This window comes from Achroia grisella, unplaced genomic scaffold (assembly GCF_030625045.1).
Source record: "Achroia grisella isolate CSIRO2021 unplaced genomic scaffold, CSIRO_AGI_Agris_v1 utg782, whole genome shotgun sequence".
Lineage (NCBI taxonomy): Eukaryota > Metazoa > Arthropoda > Insecta > Lepidoptera > Pyralidae > Achroia > Achroia grisella.
In genome coordinates this window covers 4,006,850-4,028,665 of record NW_026713022.1, presented here as the reverse complement: position 1 = coordinate 4,028,665, position 21,816 = coordinate 4,006,850, and the positions used below count along the sequence as shown (strand labels likewise).

At 34.5% G+C, this 21,816-nt stretch overlaps 1 protein-coding gene across 1 annotated transcript in view; it reads left to right on the top strand.

The window, feature by feature from the left end:
• The window catches only part of LOC131851202 (frizzled-10-like), a 31,025-nt gene extending 10,733 nt beyond the window's left edge, over positions 1 to 20,292 (top strand). The window contains exon 2 of the mRNA XM_059201657.1: positions 18,784 to 20,292. Within this exon, the coding sequence (XP_059057640.1) occupies positions 18,784 to 20,154 (1,371 nt within the window). The 3' untranslated portion in view covers positions 20,155 to 20,292. The remainder of the gene's footprint in view (positions 1 to 18,783) is intronic.
• Positions 20,293 to 21,816: the final 1,524 nt, after the last annotated feature.

The window sequence follows — 21,816 nt, the reverse complement described above, 5'->3', positions numbered from 1 at the left end:
CTATTTTAGTGAAGGATTGAGTTTGATACCAATGAACAGCTTTTACAGCCGATACTTCTAAGGAACAGGTTTTGTAGTGACATCTTTATTTTTAATATAAACTGAATTATTATTTTTAAATGAAAGTGAGCTTAAGTAGCAACACAAGTGTAAAAGAATATGTATTACATTTTGACGTCCATGTATTTATAAGCCTCGATTTTTTAGGATTAATAATTAACGGCAACTCATAAGGGGTGGGACGGGTGTCACATGATGACGTGTTATCCATAGTGCCTGTTGACCTATATATGCGAAGATTGACACTAACCATCAGGTCGGCCGTCAGTACACCATACCAGTTATAACAAAATATGATTCTGGCCTCCAAATCATTCTGAGAAATGGTGAACAGCCAAAAATGGCACAGTCATCCCGACTGGAGAATCCATTGTGGTGGGAGGCCGGAGGAATGCCGCCCAATTAGATGTATCTCGGGATTTGACTCTCGGATCCGTGACGTTGGAATGGTTTATTGCCTTATGGCTCCAGTTATCAACGGAAATGACGGAGGAATGTGTTTCAATACAGTTTCGAAATACTCACAATGTAATGAACTTATATAGTTGTAAAAGTAAATGGAGTTAATTGTAAAATTAATTATATTTTACATTTAATAATATTTTTATTACAAATCATAATTTATAATTGAAATATAACCAGTTAGGTCGCGAGATTTTGCATTTAGTAATATTTTGTTATTACAAATATTCATTTATAATTATAGGGATAGGATAACCAGATAGATCACCTAAACTAGGAAGCTAGAAGCGTATAGAATAGAAAGCACGAAATTTCTATTACCTTCATATGCTACAAAAAAAGATATATGTATTTGTGAAGACTTTCCCTTCGATATGGAATGTCTCCTAAATATATATAGTTAATGTTATAGTTATAGTTAACTACCATATATTGAAATATAGACAACAATATATAAAGAAAAAAATATTAATGCATTACCAAAGACAATTTGGGAAACCAAATTGTCGTACGTACGCACCAACGTACAAAACCATTAAGGAAAAGAAAAAAATATACTAGCTTTTGTACATGTCCGTGACCGGGATTAAGTGTCTTACCTATATATAGCTTAAAGATATTTTTACATAGTATAAAATAAAGTTGCTTCCACAGTCTGTTCGCTTAGATCTTTTAAACTACGCAACGAATCTTAATGCAGTTTTTAGCAATAGATAGTGATACAAGTGGAAGGTTTATATACGTGCGAAGCCGTAGCGGGTAGTTAGTATGTAATAAAACAAAAATACTTACTAACTCTACCTGCGAGAAATTCCTGATAACACACCTACTCGTATATAAGGCACAATGTCCATACTTACTTACTTCAAACGAAATCTGTGAAATCATATGTAAGTTGATACAGAAGTTACTTTGTAAAAGCGTGTTTATAAACATTAAAGATGGTTTTAGCTGGAATTTGATTTGTACATTAAATAATTGGTGTTATGTTAGCGATTACATTATCATATAATTCTATCGAAACGCTATCAAATTCTGTAGACATATTGATTATACCGAACCGATCTGCCTTCGTCCTTCGGTTAACTATTTCAGATTCTTTTGCTGAATTAAACGATGTTAGACTTTTGTTTTGTTTATCTGTAAATCAGTAGAGAAGATAGACTAAGATACAATCTCTCTCTTTATGTTAGTACAGATTTTGACAGAGATTGTATCTTCTTATGAAGAACGTTTCACTAAATACATATGAAGATATATATATACAGTACTTACATAAAATAATGTCTGTCGGTTTGTTATTAATAACCTCTGAAATGGCTGGACCGACCGTGACAGGACTTTCGGTCGCAGATAGCTATGTTATAAGAAGGAACTTACTTTTGTTTTAGAATATTCATTGTTCATTTTACTGTATTATATTAACATATACAAAACAAACAAAGTTAAGAACACCCGGGCAAAGACAGGCCGGACCAACAGTGTAAATAATAAAACTGCATTGGTTTCATATTTATTGTGCTTGCATTAATTATAACCACAGATAACAGAATATTATTTAGTATATATTACCTGTGGTATTTCTAAAAAATTACAAAATACAGCCATGAGCAGCAATGAGGTTGACAATGCACACAATAGATCAAATGTTTCATATATAATTATAAATTCATAGTAAACACGTTTCCATAGACAATTTACGTAATTATATTAAATTACTGAACCTAAGGTTCATCTGTGACCGCAAGGGATACCAAGATGGCACCTGCAGAAAGCCCTCAAAAGGGCAACATTACGGACATATTTAATTCAAGTGCCAATCGAGATAGGGTTGCCAATATATTTATAAACATCGTATTAATCATATTTTTTATGGTTGAGAATGGAATAGTGCACTCGCTTAAGGTTTACGCTGGCCGGGCACCAATGAAGGCTGAAGTAAGATGAGCATGTGGTCAGGTCAGTTAGCCCATCGTAACAAATTCACTAAGAATTTATAACGATGGTTTCCAGGGGGAACCGTGTGGATGTCATCCTGACATGGTATATTGCTAGCAATATGATCATCAGTTCACATTACTAAGAATCCCCTTTCCCCCCTCGTACTAATATTATAAACTCGCGTTTATAACCAATCCATTCATCCATACTCACTTGTTTGTGAGTATGGATGTAAGAAATGATGTTTGTTACTCTTTCACGCAAAACTACAGAACGGATTTTGATGAAACTCCGTTTAGTAACAGCAGTATAGCTTATTGCATTATCATCCACGATAAAAAAACCCCTTTCGTCCCACTTTTTCGCGTCAACCCTATAATTGCGTTGCGTTGCGGCCGGCGCGGACGCACATAAATAACCATTAAAAACTGTTTATCTGTGCGCACGACAATGTCGGCTCGTTCTGTTGTCAATTACGTATCGTCGACGCGTATGTTAAGCGACGGACCGACTTTCAGACCCGCGATTAAAAGTAAATTGTCAATGTAAATTACAACTGAAAGAAGTAATGCTCGCTCGGTCGGCATGTATTCTACAGAACAGGTATAATGTACTAACAATAATTCTATAATAATTATATTATTTATTCGGATAACAAAATCCATTTGTTTTTAATGGATGATAATGAAATGTTGATCCTGCCTGCGTTAACAGTTTACGCTGGCGGGTCACCAGTAGAGGATGATAAGATGAGCATGAAATTAGGTTAGTTAGAATAGTGACAAATGGCAATTTACCACAATGTTTCCAGGGGATTTGCATGGAGGTCAACCTGACATTGCTAGCAATGGAGTTATTAGGGGGTTAAGGGAATTGTTAGTAATGTGGACTGTTAACTGACCTGACCTCATTTTCATCTTATCATCCTCCACTGGTGCCCTGCCAGCGTATACTGATAGCGCAGGCGGGTGCACCATTCCATTTATTTGCTTTAAGAAATGGATCATTAGTACACATTACTAACAAACACTTGGAAGGACCATCTTGGAAGGATGGTGAGGAAGGTGAGTGAGATTCTTGCGCATTTAACCACACCATCACATGGTGGTAGCTACCAGCTACTGATGTCGGAGTCACGGGGTCGCGTTAGCGTTCTACCGTGAGTCCGGTGGCATTAGCCCTTCCTGTAGATGGCGTAGGACGGGCCCTAACAAACTTAGGGCGACCTATTTCGCCCTAATTGCTATTTTTACCCTACTATTTACCCTATTTTTTAGTCCTATATTCTAACTGTTTACTTCAGTTGCATAGAGCTGGTAGCGTAGTAATAATACTAAATGAACTAATAGCATACTCTACCTATAATGTGCAATAGAAAAAACATACGTATCATCGTTACGAAATGTCAAGTCAAATGGACAAATAGTTTTAAATTTACGTTAATGATCTTTGCTTGGCGTCAAATATATTTTGCAAAGTCAAACAAGGTTTCGTGAGATTTTAAGGTCGACAAATATTGGTGAGTTTACGCAAAATGTGAGCACAACATAATATTTACCGTGTATGACAAATATTTGGAAACCATACCCATGTCTATAAAAGGATAGAGTTTCATAACATTTGTGTTTGACAATTTTGTGTTAGATTTGACCAATGTTTAGTTTAAGTTTTGAAGCAAAAACTAACATACGCCGAAAACACAAAGCGAATAATATTGCTCTGCTATATCTGCTATATACAGTACCTAGCATTATTAATGAATATTATATATATTATTAATGAATTTCGACACAAAATTACTAATATTATAAACGAAGTTAATATTATATGCGAAAGTTTGTGAGTATCGATGGATGGATGGATGATTGTTACACTTTCCCATAGACAAAAATATAGGTTTCCATTTCCGTAAACCGTAACTAATTACACTAAAAAGAAAATATATGAAAGCATTTAATATTAAAATTCACGGACATTTGCTGTGAATTACATTTATTCAACAGCTAATTTCGCGTTTCGGATATTGGATTGTTTTTGCCAATTATCTTAAATCGAATCTTAATTTTATTATAAAGTGATATTTTCTTAAATAAGCTATCGAAATCTTAAGCAATTTAGACTGTAGCAGTTTCCCTTTAGCGATTTTACCACTTATGCTGGTTATTTTGACCCTCATTTGGTGGGAAAAATAGTTTCGGCTTAGGGTTTAGTAGTTGGATTAGAAAACAAATAAAAATATTGACTCCGTCAAGTTACTCATTAGGAAAGTTTAGTGGTTACTTTTATCCTAATAATTAGATTTTAGAATAGATATTATTGTCGTATGCCTACAACGACTAAGTTCAGAAATAATTTCAGTTCAAAATAAATATGTTCTTCTTGAAAAACTATGGCTGTAGGGATTTTTCTAGTTTAGTGGATTCATTAAAATATTTGTCGATTTTAGTATTTCGTTCATTTTTTTTTGTTTTTCTTTTAATTTTAGGGTATACATGTGGGATTACTGAAATTTTGTTGGCAACATTAATTAAGTCGCAACGTGAATGCCCCTTATTTGTGTCGGAACGGTGAAATCATTATCTTTATGCCACTGCTTTAAAAGGCTTGTATGTTGATAATGTTGTAATATCTAACTGTATACATCTCTGAGGCATGTAGACATTATTTACATGTCTAATTCCTTCTGTAACATCGTCAGAAACGCGTAATTCCGGTTAGTAATTAGGTAACTTATCATATCACTAGTGGCTTACCACTACTTCGAATGACTTTACTGATTTTTGTGTATTTATAGATATCTATACTTATATTTACAGAAATATATAAACTTTAAGCGCCTGTTTGTAATTTTAAATTAACAGCTTGTGACTAAATGCATTTGAATATATATTCGGTATTTCAATGTAATTCATTGTAATAAAAAATGTCTGACTGTGTGTTCGTTCTTACTAATCTCTGACCGGACTGACTTTGACGGAAGTTTCTCTCGCAGATGATATTCTCTTAATTTCAATTAAATTAATTAAACTCTGTATTAGAATGGGTTCATAAAAGGTTTCAGTTTTTACAATAGAAGTATATTATTAAAATTACAGTATTACAATATGATGAAATTTTTCATATTATACTCAATTGTTTTATACGAAATAAAATAATACATAGAAATGTAGATTCAGAGGCCGCGCCAACAGGTCGTTGGCAAAACAATTGACACAGCAGTTATGGAGTGTTAACTATGCTTGTAACCGATAGATATACATTCAAGCATGACAGTAATGTTGTTATTTTGGCTCGCTATCGGTGGATATTGAAGTAACAAAACATTTTAATCTAAATTTACCGTTAAAAATAGATTTTGTTATAAAAAATCTTGCAAGACGTAATTTTGCAAGAAAAGATTTTTCTCTTACAGCCACTTCAAACACACAAACAAACATACAATCCAGGCCAAATTGTATACTATATATATTCATCCCTTTAACATATACTTATTTATAAAAATAACTTTATTTAAAAAAAAAAATAATCTATGCTTTTACAATAGCATGCAAACCAAAACATGGAAAATAATTAAAATAAAATATATACATATATTTTCTACACACATTTTTTGCCCAAAACATTTCTATAGCATTAAAACTTATTACTGTAATAAGGGCTTATTGCTCGAAATTTTCTCTACAGTAAAATTCGAATCGGTTACTTCATGTTCCTTCTTCTTCATCTGTGCGGACTTCAAAATATTAAAAATAAAAATTATAATATAACTGTAATCTAATAACCCCATCGCTAGCAATGTACTATAATACTATATCAGGTTGATCTCCACGATGTTCCCCCTAGAAATCATCGTTATAAATTCCTGGTGAATTTACCACGATGGGCTGACTGACCTGACTTCAAGATCATTTTATCATCTTCTACTTATGCCGCGCCAACGTAAACCGTTATCATAGGAGGGTGCACCATTCTATTATCATCCATAAGAATACGAGTGTAATTTCATTTTTTTATGTTAAACTCAAATAATTACTAAGTTTACTAGCATCTATTGTCATTAATAAAAATTAACGCCCATTACACCAAACTACAGCAATCGTATACGATTGTTTCGCCTTTTAGAAGCCGCTGCGTCCAATCGACTAAATAAAACGAAAGTAAGCACAACCCAATCAAAGTCTTAAACCATCGCAATAAAGTATCATATTGAGGATGATATCTTTGATGGGATGCTGTGCGATTGGTCACGAATGTAGCCCCGATTATTATGAATTGGCTTCGGTCGGAGGCTGGAATTTCTAAACCGTTTTATCCGACAATCTGTATGATAAAGGAAGCGACAGCGGCGCGTTGTGAAATTTCGATATCATTATATATAAGATAATTATATGCGGCCGATAATTATAAAGAATTGAATTCGTTCTTGACGCGTTGATAATTAGATATATTTTTATATCTTTCTGATGTCATAAATGTAAAATTCTTTTGCCATTATGGATACGTTAATTAGATTGATTCACCTGAACGTGAATGTGTTTGTGAAATTAAGTGGAAAATATTTAAAGTAGAGTTCTTGAATACGAATGTACCTACATTTGAAATGCTTTACATAGTATAAAATGAAATTACTTCCGCTGTTTTGTTTTGCTTAGATCTTTTAAACTACGCAACGGATTTTTATGCAGTTTTATAGCAATATATACTATAGGATGATTCAAGAGGAAAGTTTATTCGTATAATACATGTAGACCCGTGCAGAGCCGGGGCAGTAGCTAGTATTAGATATAGCCATAAATAAAATATATCTACTTGTCTACTATTTGATGGTATTTCAATTGGATTCGATTGTTTCAGATAACAAAGTTGTTTTATTTCCGCTCTCGGAAATAAAACAACTTTGTTATCTGTACTAATATTATAAAGTGGAAAGTTTTGATTGTTTGTTTGCATTGAATAGGCTCCGAAACTATTAGACCGATTTGAAAGAATCTTTTATCATTCGAATGCATTATCACTGATAAACATAGGCGATTGAATATTTTCAAAAACATTAGGCATTTGAATGAAATTTCGATAATGCGAAAACATTGTTATTTTCAATAATTGCAAGAAAATTATTGATAATAACTCTTTTTTTACACTACAATGATGGCAAACAAGCATACGGCCTATCTTATGGCAAACTGTTAACATGCCTATGGACGCCTGACCGGGGTGGTCTCATGCGCGTTGCCGACTCAACGAAATCTCATCAAATAGACTGGGATGTTCTAAGTGTTTTTACTGGTAATACAGTCGTTAGTATATTTAAGGAAGAATTACATTTCGTTTAATGAATTGTCGTCAATGTCTAAGATTACGATCGGACCTCAAAACTTAACTGTTGATTAGAAAGAAACCCATAAAAAAGCGGCATCGGCTTGCGCGTGCGCCGCTCATAAACCTCCAATTAAACAGCGATGGCGAACAAGGGCCCTTACTATGATTCAATCTATGGTTTTATGAGATGTAAAATAAATCAGTTTCATGCGAGCCAGCTGGTCTGAAGTAGGAAGTGCTTATTGAAAGATTTAGATCAGGCGAGCCACCAGTGTTGCCATCTTAATAGTTTTACCTCTGTAACAGGGGATTGAACCACTATTTGTAGTGCGGAATTCGATTCTTCGTATATGGAATACAAAGAAAATAATTATTAGGATTTAATATTTCATCACTGAAAAAGTTTCGTGATTATTTATTAACCTCATATACATATAACTAAAGTACATATATATAAATATTGAATTAATTTAACATAAGAGCAGCGTTCCGTATGAGAGGGACTCAAAAAATTGAAAAATATGAGTATTCAAATCTAAAGTTTGTTTTAGTATAGCTTATTTGTATAAATGTCTTATATTCTTGAATTTTAAGTTGTTGGTTGTTCTCTATAGCGTTTGTTTCAATAATATAGGTCATTTTACTTTTTGGTAACTGGTCAGACTTACTTCAAACTATATCTTTAGAGTTTTCCCGCGATAGTTTTAATAAAAGTTTCTATATGTGACTCCCTCTGTCTATATATGTGTCAAATTGTAATGAACTGCGTGGAGCTGTTTAAGCGGGATTGAGAAACTAAAATTAAAATATCTATTTGTAAGTACCTTTTGTGTGAATTTAGAAGGTACAGCTAGTGAGTGGACTTGTTGAAACGTTGTTAGCAACACTGCGACGTACCTCGCTTGTACAGACAGAGGCCAGTTCGTCTGCTTTATTAAAAGATTTATTCCACAATTGGGTAACGGTGCGATACAATAACACACATGAGTTATGCATAAACAGAGGAAGCATGTTGCGGTTTCAAGCCGCTGTTTTTTGCCGCCTTTGATATTGTATGTCTGTGTTTATTTGAATTGTTCAATTTATGGTTACGCTATTTTTTAGTGATCAGTAGTACTGCGCGCTAATATTAGCTGTACTAATAAATAATACATATATTTAATACTAGCTGTTCATGATTTTCATCTAAACATTAAAATATATACTCGTATGTATGACAACTAGTCGCGAGTTTATTCTTTTAAGTCATTAGTTTTATTTCACACGCCACTTTAATCAATTGGCAGTAAACAGAGTAAATTACTATAACAATACTGTAAAACAACCGACTGTGATGTATTTTATAATAATAATAATATGTGACAATATAAATAATATTGCTATATTAAAAAAAAAACCGTAGGCTTCTTTGTCTATGGTTTTCTTCAAGTCACTGATGTCGTAAAAAAATCTTTGTGTATTTACGATGGCAACCCATCATATCAAATACGCACAGAGTTATTGGGGTTTGGATGGGCTGACTGACCTGACCTCAAATTCATCTTATCATCCTCTTTAGCGCAGATGGGTGCACCATTCTTTTACCATCCTTTACAAAAATGACACTCTAGATCAAGACTAGTGTCTTGTTTTATAAACACACGGGCGAACTCGAGGTGATTAATATAATTTCAAATGTTATAACGCAACAGTTTTTTTAATCCATTAAAGAAACTCGGAATAAAATACATTCGAAAGTAAAGAACCAGCAATATCCTCTAAGAGGCCATTTCCTTTACGAGACAAATGGACATAGACAAGATAGGTTAAGAGTCGAATGTTACAGGATAGATGGTGTCATATCTAATGGATTAACGTTTTAGGGTACTGTGCCGTGACAGACGAACGCAACCACATGTATACATATTTATGTAGTTATCTACAAGTGCAAGAATACCTTTAGTTCATTAAACGTACCTATTATTTAGATATTAGTCCTTTCCGGTGTTCAGCACTTTGTGAATACATATATATCTAACTAATATTATAAAGTCGAAAGTTGGGGAGTATAGATAAAAAAGTTACTCGTTCACGCAAAAACTACTGAACGGATTTTGATGAAACTTTACAGTAATATAGGTTATACATCAGAATAACACTTAAGCCATAAATTTCATGCGATTTCATAAAATTTAACAACAGTTAGTATATATAGATAATAATAAATTTTTCAAGAAGTGAATGAAATTTTCAATTTGTTGTTTCGGAATTGAATTTAAAAATGAATCTTTTTTTTTGTAAATATGTACATGCTCATTAAAAATTAATAAGAGTTGAGTTTCTTGTCAATTCTTAGCTTAAAATCAAACGGAACAAAAGAGTTTGTAATATTAATAAACTATATGAATAAATATATTTTGATTTCATTTATATTGCCGACGGTTGCTGCTTCCATTTACACAAAAAAATCCATTGTCGTAAAAAGACCCTCGGAACTCAAATGATACTTGTACTTGTCTGTCGTTTTGTTCTCTAAGAGGTAATTAATAACCAGATGGTAAGTTTCCTTTGATCGTGCCACAACATGTATCTATATTGGGCACTTTGATGTTTGACATCGGCTGTCGTTCCTCTCTCAAAATACTGTCCTCCACTTACAGATATGGCTTATCCCGTACCCAGGGGCTAGTTAGGGAATACCATACTAACCAGGGCCAGTCAGGCGTCGCCAGGGACACACGACAGTATTAACCAAGAGGCACGGCTTTATAAAAATTATAAATAAAAATAAAAATCTAGGAAAATGGAAATTATGATCCTTTATTAACTTGGGTGAGGCCTTTGTTCAGCAGTGGACGTCTTCCGGGCTGAGATGATTAACTTTTTAGGCTAATCATTACAAAATACTTTACCGATTTTAAAGATTATTTCACCTATAAAAAGGAATATTATCAATTTATTTATTTATTCTTAAATAATTTAAAATCCTATCTCTTGTCGGTGGAGCTCTTGCCGGATATTATTATATTCTAAAATCAAATAATAATCTCCACAATAAATACAGACATGCAAAGTCTATATTCACGACTATAATTCAATATAAGGTCAGTAGAATCACTTCATTTTTTAATCATTAGCATTATCAAATGATGACATGCGTCATGGAGAAGGCACTCAGAAATTAATATTGGTATCTATTGCGAGAATGAGTCTGTGAACCGGAATTAGTTAAAAATAACAAGACATTGTCCCTTCATGGGTCATCACAAGTTCACTTGACAGTGTCGGACATCAAAGCTGCGCCGGCGCAGCGTACCGGCTATTTTCGTTCCTTAATGATTTTTTTGTCCGTCTGTCGCCCTTTGTTGTTCGACTTGTCAGGGAACAGTGGGTAATAATAAATGTTGTTTATGTCGCTTACGTTACCCGCTTTTTTTTAATCTGGCGTTAAAAATATGACACAAAACGTTTATGTTCATGTAAATTATTAGATACTTAGATAGCTCAATATAGAGCGCAGAATATTCTTTTAAATGTCCCATCAACAGAAATAACATATCGCACACCTAGTACAAAACTGGAATAACTAAAATATTACAAAGTTTTTAAAGACATTTTCTTCTAGGAAAGTCTATTAGTGTTATCTTTAGTGTAATGTCTAAATTAAAAAGTACATAAAAAACACCCAAACCAATACCAACAATTATATTCATGAATACAAATGTTTGTACCTTCGAAGGTGTGACTGGAGCGGGAACACAACGACTGTTTAGTAAAAATCAAATAATAGTTATAAACGTGTATATTTCCCAAAAGGGCTCACAGCGAAAAGAAACAACTAGTCAAAAGTGACATGTAAAAAAATATATCAAAATACAAAGTTTATAAAATGGTAGACAAGCTGTCAGCTACAGGAGGTAAGGCGGTGTGTTATTATAGTAGGTATGTGAATCTCATTTATATGTGTTTAACAAGATATCTTATGTAAGTACCTTGACGCAATATAATATATATTATTTCTATAGCCGTGCGCGATAGGATCAGAGGACTGTATGTATGAATTAAATAACGAATAAAAAAAACTAGAGTAAAGTTTAGTTTTTTAAGTTACGACAATTTCGTTTTCTTCCGTCGATATACAAATGTGCAGAATTAGCAACAATAGCACTTCAAGTTGTACAGAAAAGGTGCATGTCTGTACATCCATAGACACAAATCAGAAAAATAATACCTGTAGACCAAGTTAAATACTGTTAATACAACACAACAACAATAGACATCTGATTTATCCGCCTACAACGCTTTTAGCAAGGTACACTTTATAAAAAGTCACCCGCGTGGGTATCTCAATCTAATTGTCTATTTTAACCGCCATGGAATTTGCTTTTTTTTAATAAATGGTGATGATGGAATGGTGAAACCACCAGAGCTAACGATTTACGCCGTCGGGACGCCAGTGGGGGATGATAAGATGAACATGAGGTCAGGTCAGATTTCTTTTCTTTCAGAACAATTCTCTTACCTTCCTAAGCTGCTTTGTAAACTGTTTCGGTTGTAGAGTTAGATTAGGTAGTGGAATAATCGGATAAAAGGTATGACTATTTAGTCCTGGATCGTCAATGGATTGGTGACGCGGTATGGTATCATGGACGTCAAATTATAAGCGTGGCGCTGTACATGTATATAGGCGATGTTTACCACTTACCATCGGATGGACCGTCCGTCAGTTTGTTTGCAGGGAAAGTTATTACAAAATAATTTATGATTAACCCATAAAATAGCACGCCCCATTTGTATCAAACTATTTAAAGATAACAAACAAATTTGTTAACCTCGTATTTAAAATATCTACTGAAGTAGCAGCCATATGTATTAACTGTACAGAATATTTATTTAATCGAATAATACGAGTATTACTGGGAACTTACTCAATGGATCAGCTAATGTAAACAATGTTAGTGAAAACAAAAACGTACGCTTTAAATTTAAACCTTACGGTTTAGAGATAAGATCGAAAATTATGTATTACAATCTGGGGTTGATTAAGAAATGTTTGAATAAAGGTTTATTTTTTATTTACAAGTTAATAAGGTACATTTTTGTCTAGCAACGTCGTCGGTATATACAGAGATTATACGAATATTTGTATCAATGGAGCCCTTGTATGTGATCCAAAGCATCAGAAACCACTTATGTGTGCAAACGTTTGTTAAGGGGATGTTATTTCAAGAATAAATGGGCTAACAGTGTTTATTATATTTACATGTATACATACGACTATTTAGCGGTTGTTCGAAGTAAAGTTTTAGTAATTTTTTTTATTAGTGATTATGTAATTTTTTTTATACATTCCTTGATATTGGTGGTAGGTTCCAGAAATGTAATGTGTATGTTGATGTATCTATTTATATATCCAACTGGCTGTTACCTGCCAGTGCCTGCGACTTCGTCTGCGTAGAATTGACCTTTTTTTTATTAAAATAAATAATATCTAAATTAAAAGTAACCTAACTTACTCCTTATGACTATCTGCGTGTGAAAGTCCTGTCAAAGTCGATTCGTTTTGAGATTAGCAAGAACATACAGACAGATTTTTTAAAAATAGATCTTATTTAATACTGTCGTGTGCATTAAGTTTATATTTTTAGTTTTAGTTTAGTTTTTATTTATTTGTATAAATTAATAAAAACTACTTCGTACGTTCTATTTATTTAACTTTATTTCATCATGAGGTCACGGGACTCTCCTCTCAAAAGGAGGACTTATGTACACCATGGTTAGATACAGTAATATCTTCATCTAGTCAATAGACTTCCATGACTATGGCGTAATATACGTGATATATTCGTATAGTAGCAAATAATGTGTATACATATCTTTGTTATAAAAAGTTATCTACGAAAATTTATAACATAATCAAATACTTAAGTAGATATAATCGTAAATTTTATTTAATTCAGTTCAAACATATAATCCTTATATAAATAGATACATTTCACATTTATTTTTAGTCTCTTTTATTTGTATAATATGTATAAGTATATAATTATACATGACTTTTTAGACAAACAATTACTGATGATAAAATTTTAACTAAAGTACAAAAATAATCACGTTTTTAAATTAGTTAACATTCTTGTTGAATACAAGAGTTATTTAGTGTTATTTTTCGTAACTCTTACCTAATATTATAAAGAAAAAAGTTTGTAAGTATGGATGGATGTTTATTAGTCTTTCACGCTAAAAGTATTAAACGAATTATGATAAAACTTTCTAGTAATATACTATAAAGTTTCATCATAATTTCTTCATCTTACCTATACATCAGAATTACAGATAGGCTATAATTTAAAAAAATATATCTGTGTAAATAGGGTGTAATATAATAATAATATATGTTAAGTGTGACGCAAACGAAGTTGCACAGGTCAGCTAGTCTTAAATATTTTTATAACGTTAACGATAAAACGTATAACTGTTAAAGTGTTATGGGAAACTTATTATAATGATGATATGTCTGTAACATATGGGAAGTTAATGAAGTTAACGTTTACGTCTTACACGACAATTGTACGACTTCATGTGGAATTGTTCTTTGGAAAAAACGAAAAAAATCGCAGTATGTTAGTTATGAAATATCTATGTAAAAATTAATCGAAGTATAAAGTGTTATTTTTGAAGAAAAATATAACACCGCCGTGTGTATACTTATAAAATATCTATGTACAAATTAATATAAGTATTTAAAATAATGAATTAATGAGAATTTGTATTATTTTAGAAATTACTTGTATTTTAACTACACTACTTGAAGCTGTTAAATTTTTTTAAATTGGTTGTCTGTACGAGATTGCCCTTAGCGATAAGGCCGCTTTTTGTAAAACACTTTTAATGTAATTTTATTGTTATCTTATTTAAATTCTCATATTTAAAGAATTATGCAAAATATTACAATAATTACAAATGCATTTAAATGACTACATTTAAAGAGACTTCCCTTTAACAAAAACATCTTAAGTGGTACCGACTTGGGCGCAAACCTTTCCTAAGCGCAAACATGCTTGTTTACTTTCAATTGTTGGCTTGAAACTGACACGTTTATATAAAAAAAATACTTCACTTTGTGTGCAATCTACCGTTCTATAATGGGATAAACTCGGCCACTATTTGTTGCTTTTAGTTAAGTAATCCCTATTGAAATGAATATAATAGTTGTTACCCTAAAAAATAACAATAAAAGACGGTAGGGTAAGTATACAAGCAAAGACATTCTTAGGACGTAAATTTTGTACCGATTTTAAAAAAGGGTATTAGTCCAGCCCACTACACTTTTAATGTTCTTTGCAGATTTAAAAACTCCCTTATTGAAAGGACTTACCGTACCCTTCAAATAAACCTTTATTTTTGTCCTTTGTCATTTACGTTTTTTAGAGAGAAACTTAAATTACACTATATTTTAATGATAATTGGTAATTATATACTTTAGTGGATTTTCTTATAATTTCAAATAACTTTCCGGCCTATATTAAAGTCAATATAGAAATTTACTATTTTAATTTATGGTGAGGAACGTCGTACCCGAGCGAAGCTAAGTAGACCTATCATTAACACGACCGTCCGATCTACAAAGATTTCTTTTATATTAGTAAATTTCTCGGAAGATACATCTAGCATAGATACCTACGAGTAATAAATCAAACATTTCAATTTGATTCCAGTGCACATAATTGGCTAAACCAGATCAAAGGCGGCTAGCTGAATGATCAAAGAGTTACAGCAGCAGTGTAACATAAACGGAGTTTTCAAAAAGAAATATTAATTGAAGCAGAACGCAGTTTCCTTTGATCGTAATCTTAATTTTTGGAACGGATAGATCTGTATGTGAAATTAATAAGCTTAACATTAGATGACGCTACTGGCGTGATACCAAATGAGTGTTGTTTAACCGACTTTAAAGAATAGAAATAGTCATTTTCGTATCAACTTTTAAGTATACCGGATACTACTTTTAAGTGATATATTTATTACGATTTATAATCGCTTTTAACGTCTACTTATAACTTAAATTTTTCTATAAGTCCTTACACAAAATCTCCGATCGATTCTCCGTTCAATTCGAACGGTGATCACAATTACGACGGCTTGAGCCGAGGTTCGAACCCCGAGCGATGCTCTCAGACTAAAGTCGTATCTGTCAGGCAGGAGTTGATCTTCCGCCGCTGTATAAATCCTTCTGCGAATTTAGAGTGCTATCCGGACTCACCCCTTATGGACCGGTGAAGCTGTAAAAGCCAGCTGGGACCAACAGTAATCCGAAAAATAATTATAACGGTACCAATAATGTGGACTAATGATTCCATTACTAGCAATATACCATGTCAAGTAGACCTCCACGCAGTACCCCTTGGAGTCCTTCTTGATAAATTCCTAGTGAAGTATTTACGAAATACATAAAAATATGTACTACATGATCATATTAACATGGTGGTCCCTCTTTCAATACAGTAATAACAGCTGGTGGGGAATTAAATATAAAATAATGTTGATGAAGTCAAAGCATAGAGATCGTCATAGCAAATAAAAAAAACCGTAATGATTTCCAAGCAACAGCGCTAGAACAGGGGAAATAGACCTTAGGGGAAATAAACCTACTACCCAATTATCGATACTACACCAATATTCCCACAAACCACACGGTAGATACTATGCTTCAGCGTACAACAAATTGATCAACTGCAACTTCTCAAGTGAGGCAACAATTTTTTTACCGAAACCAAATTCGTCTCAGTGAACGCCGAAACTCGTGATCCTAAGGCCGGTTCTCTGAATAGTTTTTGTTACTCGTGGCGTCAACGGTTCGACAATTATACGCGGCAGTGCCCGACAATCATCCATTGAAAAAGGAGCCCTATAAGGAAACCTTGACATGAGGGGAATTAAAAATTCTTAATCTTAAGGGCATGTGTCCCCGACTCCTTCATACAAAACGTGCTACTAAGATTTGAATAGTAGTACTAGTTATTTGAATTTTATTTAGTATCTAGGTTTAGACATTTTGTTTTGTTTGCACCAGTTATTACCCACTCAGTACCACATATCCCACTGTTTTAGGTTGACTGGGAGAGATCTCTTCTAGGGATAAGTCCACCTTTGCTCACATTGTCTCTAAATTATAATATCTTTGTATTATCTGTGCAATAAGGAATATATATATTTTGTCCAAAGTAACTAATATCAACGTTGCACACAGTACAATTTTCTTTAAACAAGTATTTTTAGAATTACACGTATATTTCGATTTTCATCAAAAAAGGATCTATCTTTAGCTTATCAATATAAACGCAGTTAAAATATATCAACAATGTGAGAAAAAATTAAAATTTTGAACTTGAGCAAGACATTGGAATTGCCATGAGTTTTCAAAAATTAATAAAATATTTTAAAATTTACTTTATAAAAGAGTAGTATATGTATATATATAATAGTATAGTATAGAGATATGTATAATAGTATAGTATAGAGAGTAGTTCGAGTAGAGTACGTAAAGTAAATATTTCGATGATAGCCATACTTTCGTATTGCTATCGCACTTAAATGATGGGAAATATTTGATACTTCTATCGCGCTTAGGTAAGGGGAGACAAAAGGTATTTTTATTGGACACACTCCTCTTAAATCAACTACCACCAACTTTGACGGACAGTAACTTTGTATCCAGTCGACTGCGTGCGTACCACCTACCACTGAATCACTTAATTCTGCCGCCGTTTCTTGCTTTGTAAGCTATCTGTCTGAAGGGTCCTGTTTGAATATTGCAGTGGAATTAAAGGGTATAGAGGAATAACAACTAAATTCTCAATAGCACCACATGAGAGTGCGGTGTTTCTTCAATGGCATGTCTATAACGGTCACTATTTTCCATCAGGTAGGCGATCAGTTTGTTTATCATTCATGTATTTACTAGGTATGAATGTATTAAACCAGTATTTTTGTTGAATTAAAACAATACCTTTGCTTTCAAACATCTAAACTATAAGAACAAGTTTTTCATATAATGTATTTTGTTATAATACAATTTGCTAATTTGATTGTCAGTGTATGTTATTGAATATTAGGAGATAGGTTGGTATAACATTTCAAATTAATGATGTTAGATATATGTGCATATATGTAAAATAGTTTGTAATTTTTTATACATTGTCCGTTCATACATAAAACTACATAAATTGTTCCATCTTATATTTGCAAAGTTGAGAACAGATAGTCATGTAACTTCTTCGGGGTAATTTATCTTTTTATAAATACTTATTATCGTACATAATTTAGTTAGAATAGAGAGACCTCCAAGTTCGGTGTTTTGTTTTATTTCCGTGACATCCGTCAACGTTTAGGCAAAAACAAGTCTCAGCGTCGACCTTGCCATTGTCTCTCAACTCAACCCGTCGTTTATGAGTTTTTGTCTTCAACTTCGATTTCAATGCCCCGAGCACGAGAACTGCCCTTTGTAAAAATATTATTCACAGCGCTACGTTCAACATATATTTCAACAGTATTAAATATACCGCACGCAATGTCGTCGTAGATATAGCTTTATGTTTGGAATTACCAAAATGCGTAACAATTATTAAAAAATGTACTTACGTAATACTAATTTGGACGACCTCGGTCACTGGATATGTATCACTGAATAATTTAAAAACTTTTTAAATCTTAATTCTAATATTAATAACTTACATCCACTTTACTATGAACATATAAAGAAGTTTTAAAATTAACTGACGTTTTCGTAAAAGGAATCACGTCTAAAATTTTTTACACAGTGCCTAAAATGTAACATCCCCCGTCCAATTTAAAGAGTGCCCTCAGACTAAGACTTGGAGTGCCATTCGTGGGTTTGGAGTGCCATCTGCACTTGCCCCCTATCATCCTGTGAAGCTGTAAAAGCCAGATGAGGCCAACAACATTAGAGAGTAGTCCGAATAAAATGCTACGATGTTAATAATTTGTTTCTCTTTGTTCCAGATGGGCGGGTTCGTTGGCATATTGGCCAGCGGATGTTCGGTCCACGCTCGCTTCCTGCTATGTTCGGCGTTCGCTCCTCTCTGCACCGAACAGGTCTCGGGCTCTGTCAGCGCTTGCAGAGCGCTCTGCGACACTGTAGTCGAAGACTGCAAGGAACAACTGAAACTACTGAGCATCACTATCGACTGCTCCGCATTTCCCAACAGTGCTGATAGAAAACTCTGTATGAGACCACCAAACGCCAGCGAGCTGGAACCTGAACCGCCTCCGCCGCCCCGTTGGTTCTTTCAGGAACACGAATTGAGAGAACATGGCTGTCCGCCAGCGTACACTCGAGCACCGACAGGTGAATGCTGGCCGTCATGTGGACACCATGCCAGATACAGTCAAACCGATAAGAGGTCCACTGAAATATGGATGACGACGCTAGCTTGGTTCTCGCTCCTGTCAACCTCTTTTGCCCTACTGACATTTTGTGCGGAACCTTCAAGATTCCGGTATCCGGAGAGACCTGTAGTGTGGATGGCGGCGTGTCACGCTATAGTAGCCCTTTCCTACGTGACGAGGAGTTGGCTAGGTGCAAAAATGGTTTCCTGCGCCGGTACCACACTCGCAGTCGATGGTCTAGCGTCGCCGACTTGCGTCGCTTTCTTTTCACTCACCTACTACTTCACACTGGCGGCGGACGCGTGGTTCGCGAACGCCTGCGTCGCGTGGTACCTGACGGCTGCCAGCGAGTGGTCCAGCGAAGCGCTGGAGCGCGCCGCTGCATACTTACACGCAGTGGCGTGGGGCTGGGCCGGTGCCTGGACTGCAGCGGCTCTAGCGCTGCGGAGGGTCACAGCAGACGAACTGACGGGAACATGCGGAATATCGGACGCAGCGGCTGCAGCACTTATCGGAGTTCCCCGCGGTGCTTTGCTACTGACGTCGATAGCATTGGCAATAGGCGCATGTCCGGGGATAATGAGAGTAAGACGGGTGTTGGACTCTAGAGGAGCGAAGAGGGTAGGGAGACTCGCGGCACGAGCGGCTGCCGCTGGAGCCTTATATTTCATATTGGCTACGGCCGGTACTGTCGCAAGAGTGGTGGAGGCTCGCATGAGGGAGAGTCAAAGCGAGCTGGCGATACTAGCTGCGTTGGAGACAGGTGCGGAGACGATTGACGCGAGGGTGGGCGCGGGGGGAGTGTGGGGGTGCGTGTGGCTGTGCGGGGGGGTGGCGGCGGGCGCGTGGGCGTGGTCACGCAAATCAGCCGTGGTGTGGCGACGCGCGCTGTGTCCGCCGAGGAAGGCTCCGTGCTGTTCGCCGCCGCTGCTACGCCCGCACCACCCCTACTACAAGAGACCGCTGCACGTCTCCAGGGTATGACGGTTGTGAAAATGTCTCAAAGACTGCGTACACGTCTCAAAGACTCACATAGTGTAGTGAACTCAAAGTGCCTATGCCTTCTGTGAAGGCGCTCTCGATTGTAAATAACTTTATGTACATAATATTGTAAATGTTATAATATAATGTTGAATTTTATAGAACTATCTGGTTTTATTTCTTATATCGAATAACATAATCTCCTATACTACATACATGCTAGCTACATATTTTTAAATATACTGAATATAGAATATCAAATGATCAGTACCTGATGGTAGATATGAATTAAGTAAGTTCATTACCCTAAACTCTAGTGGGTTCCTTCTAATATTTATAGACCTCAAGGATCGTGAGATCGAATGTGGCCGACATCAGACCTAAGTATTAATTTTAAATTTCAAATAAAACAAATCAATTTCACATATCAGTTACATACAACACAACGTCATCAATGACAAAAGCCGGTGACTAACCTATCTGGAATTACAGTCGTAAGGATATACTGACAGACCAGTAATGCTTACTGGTTGACAGTAAATCTTTTTTATTATTTATTCACGACCCTTCAGTTACACATTTTTATGTAAATCATCATCTGCTTCTTTCTTTTCCCATTTATTTGTGGTCGGCGGAATATGTTTTTCGCTTCCATTCATCCCTGTTCGCAGTCATCGCGTTATTTACTTCCTTTCTTACCATATCATCTTTCACACAGTCCATCCATCTTTTTTTCGGCCTTCCTCTGCCCTTATAACCATCCACATTCATATGTAACACCTTTCTTAAAATATTATCCTCGTTCCTACGCATTACATGTCCATACCATGATAGACGATTACTCTTCAACCTCTCTGACACCGGTGCCACTTTCATACTTCCTCTAATGTATCCATTCTTGTCACACCACACATCCACCTCAACATTCTCATTTCAGTTGCATGCAGTCGTCTTTCATCCGTCGCCTTTTCGTAAATATATACATTTTTATGTAAATACAAGGAACATTTATACTTATAAAACCATTACATAAGCTGCAGCAGAAATACGTTTTCTGAGATAGCCAGATGGGTAATTACTGGTTGGTAAGAAAATACAACAATGTAATAAACACTTTTTATTAATAAATGGTAAACATATATTACACTGATATTACAGTAATTACATATATCTCTCTATACACAATGAAATAATTACACAATTTACATGTTTCCCCCTATTCATAATAAATTATTAATAAATATTGCGACAATATTAGGAAAACACCCAGTTATCCATAAAAAATTAACACTGGCTAATCCATTAAAAGCTGTGGTAATGTTTTGTCCCTTTTCTTCAAATGAACATGTTAGTTTAAAGGAAAAGAGCAAAACAATTCAATAGCTAAAATATGATATAATTACACGTTTATAAAGGGTTATACTCAGCACGTTACAGAATGGTGCAGGTGACAGATATTATGGCAATTATTAATATATGGGGAATTTAAAGAATAATTATTTTTCACATATTTTACCACAAAACATCATTTTGTTACTTTAGGAACCAGAGCACAAAGAATAATGTATATATACTACAATTGTATACTAAGAGGAAAGTATTGATTATATGTGTACGTTTGTAAAGTTTACAAAAAATACTTTATGAATATTTTAAATTCTTTTT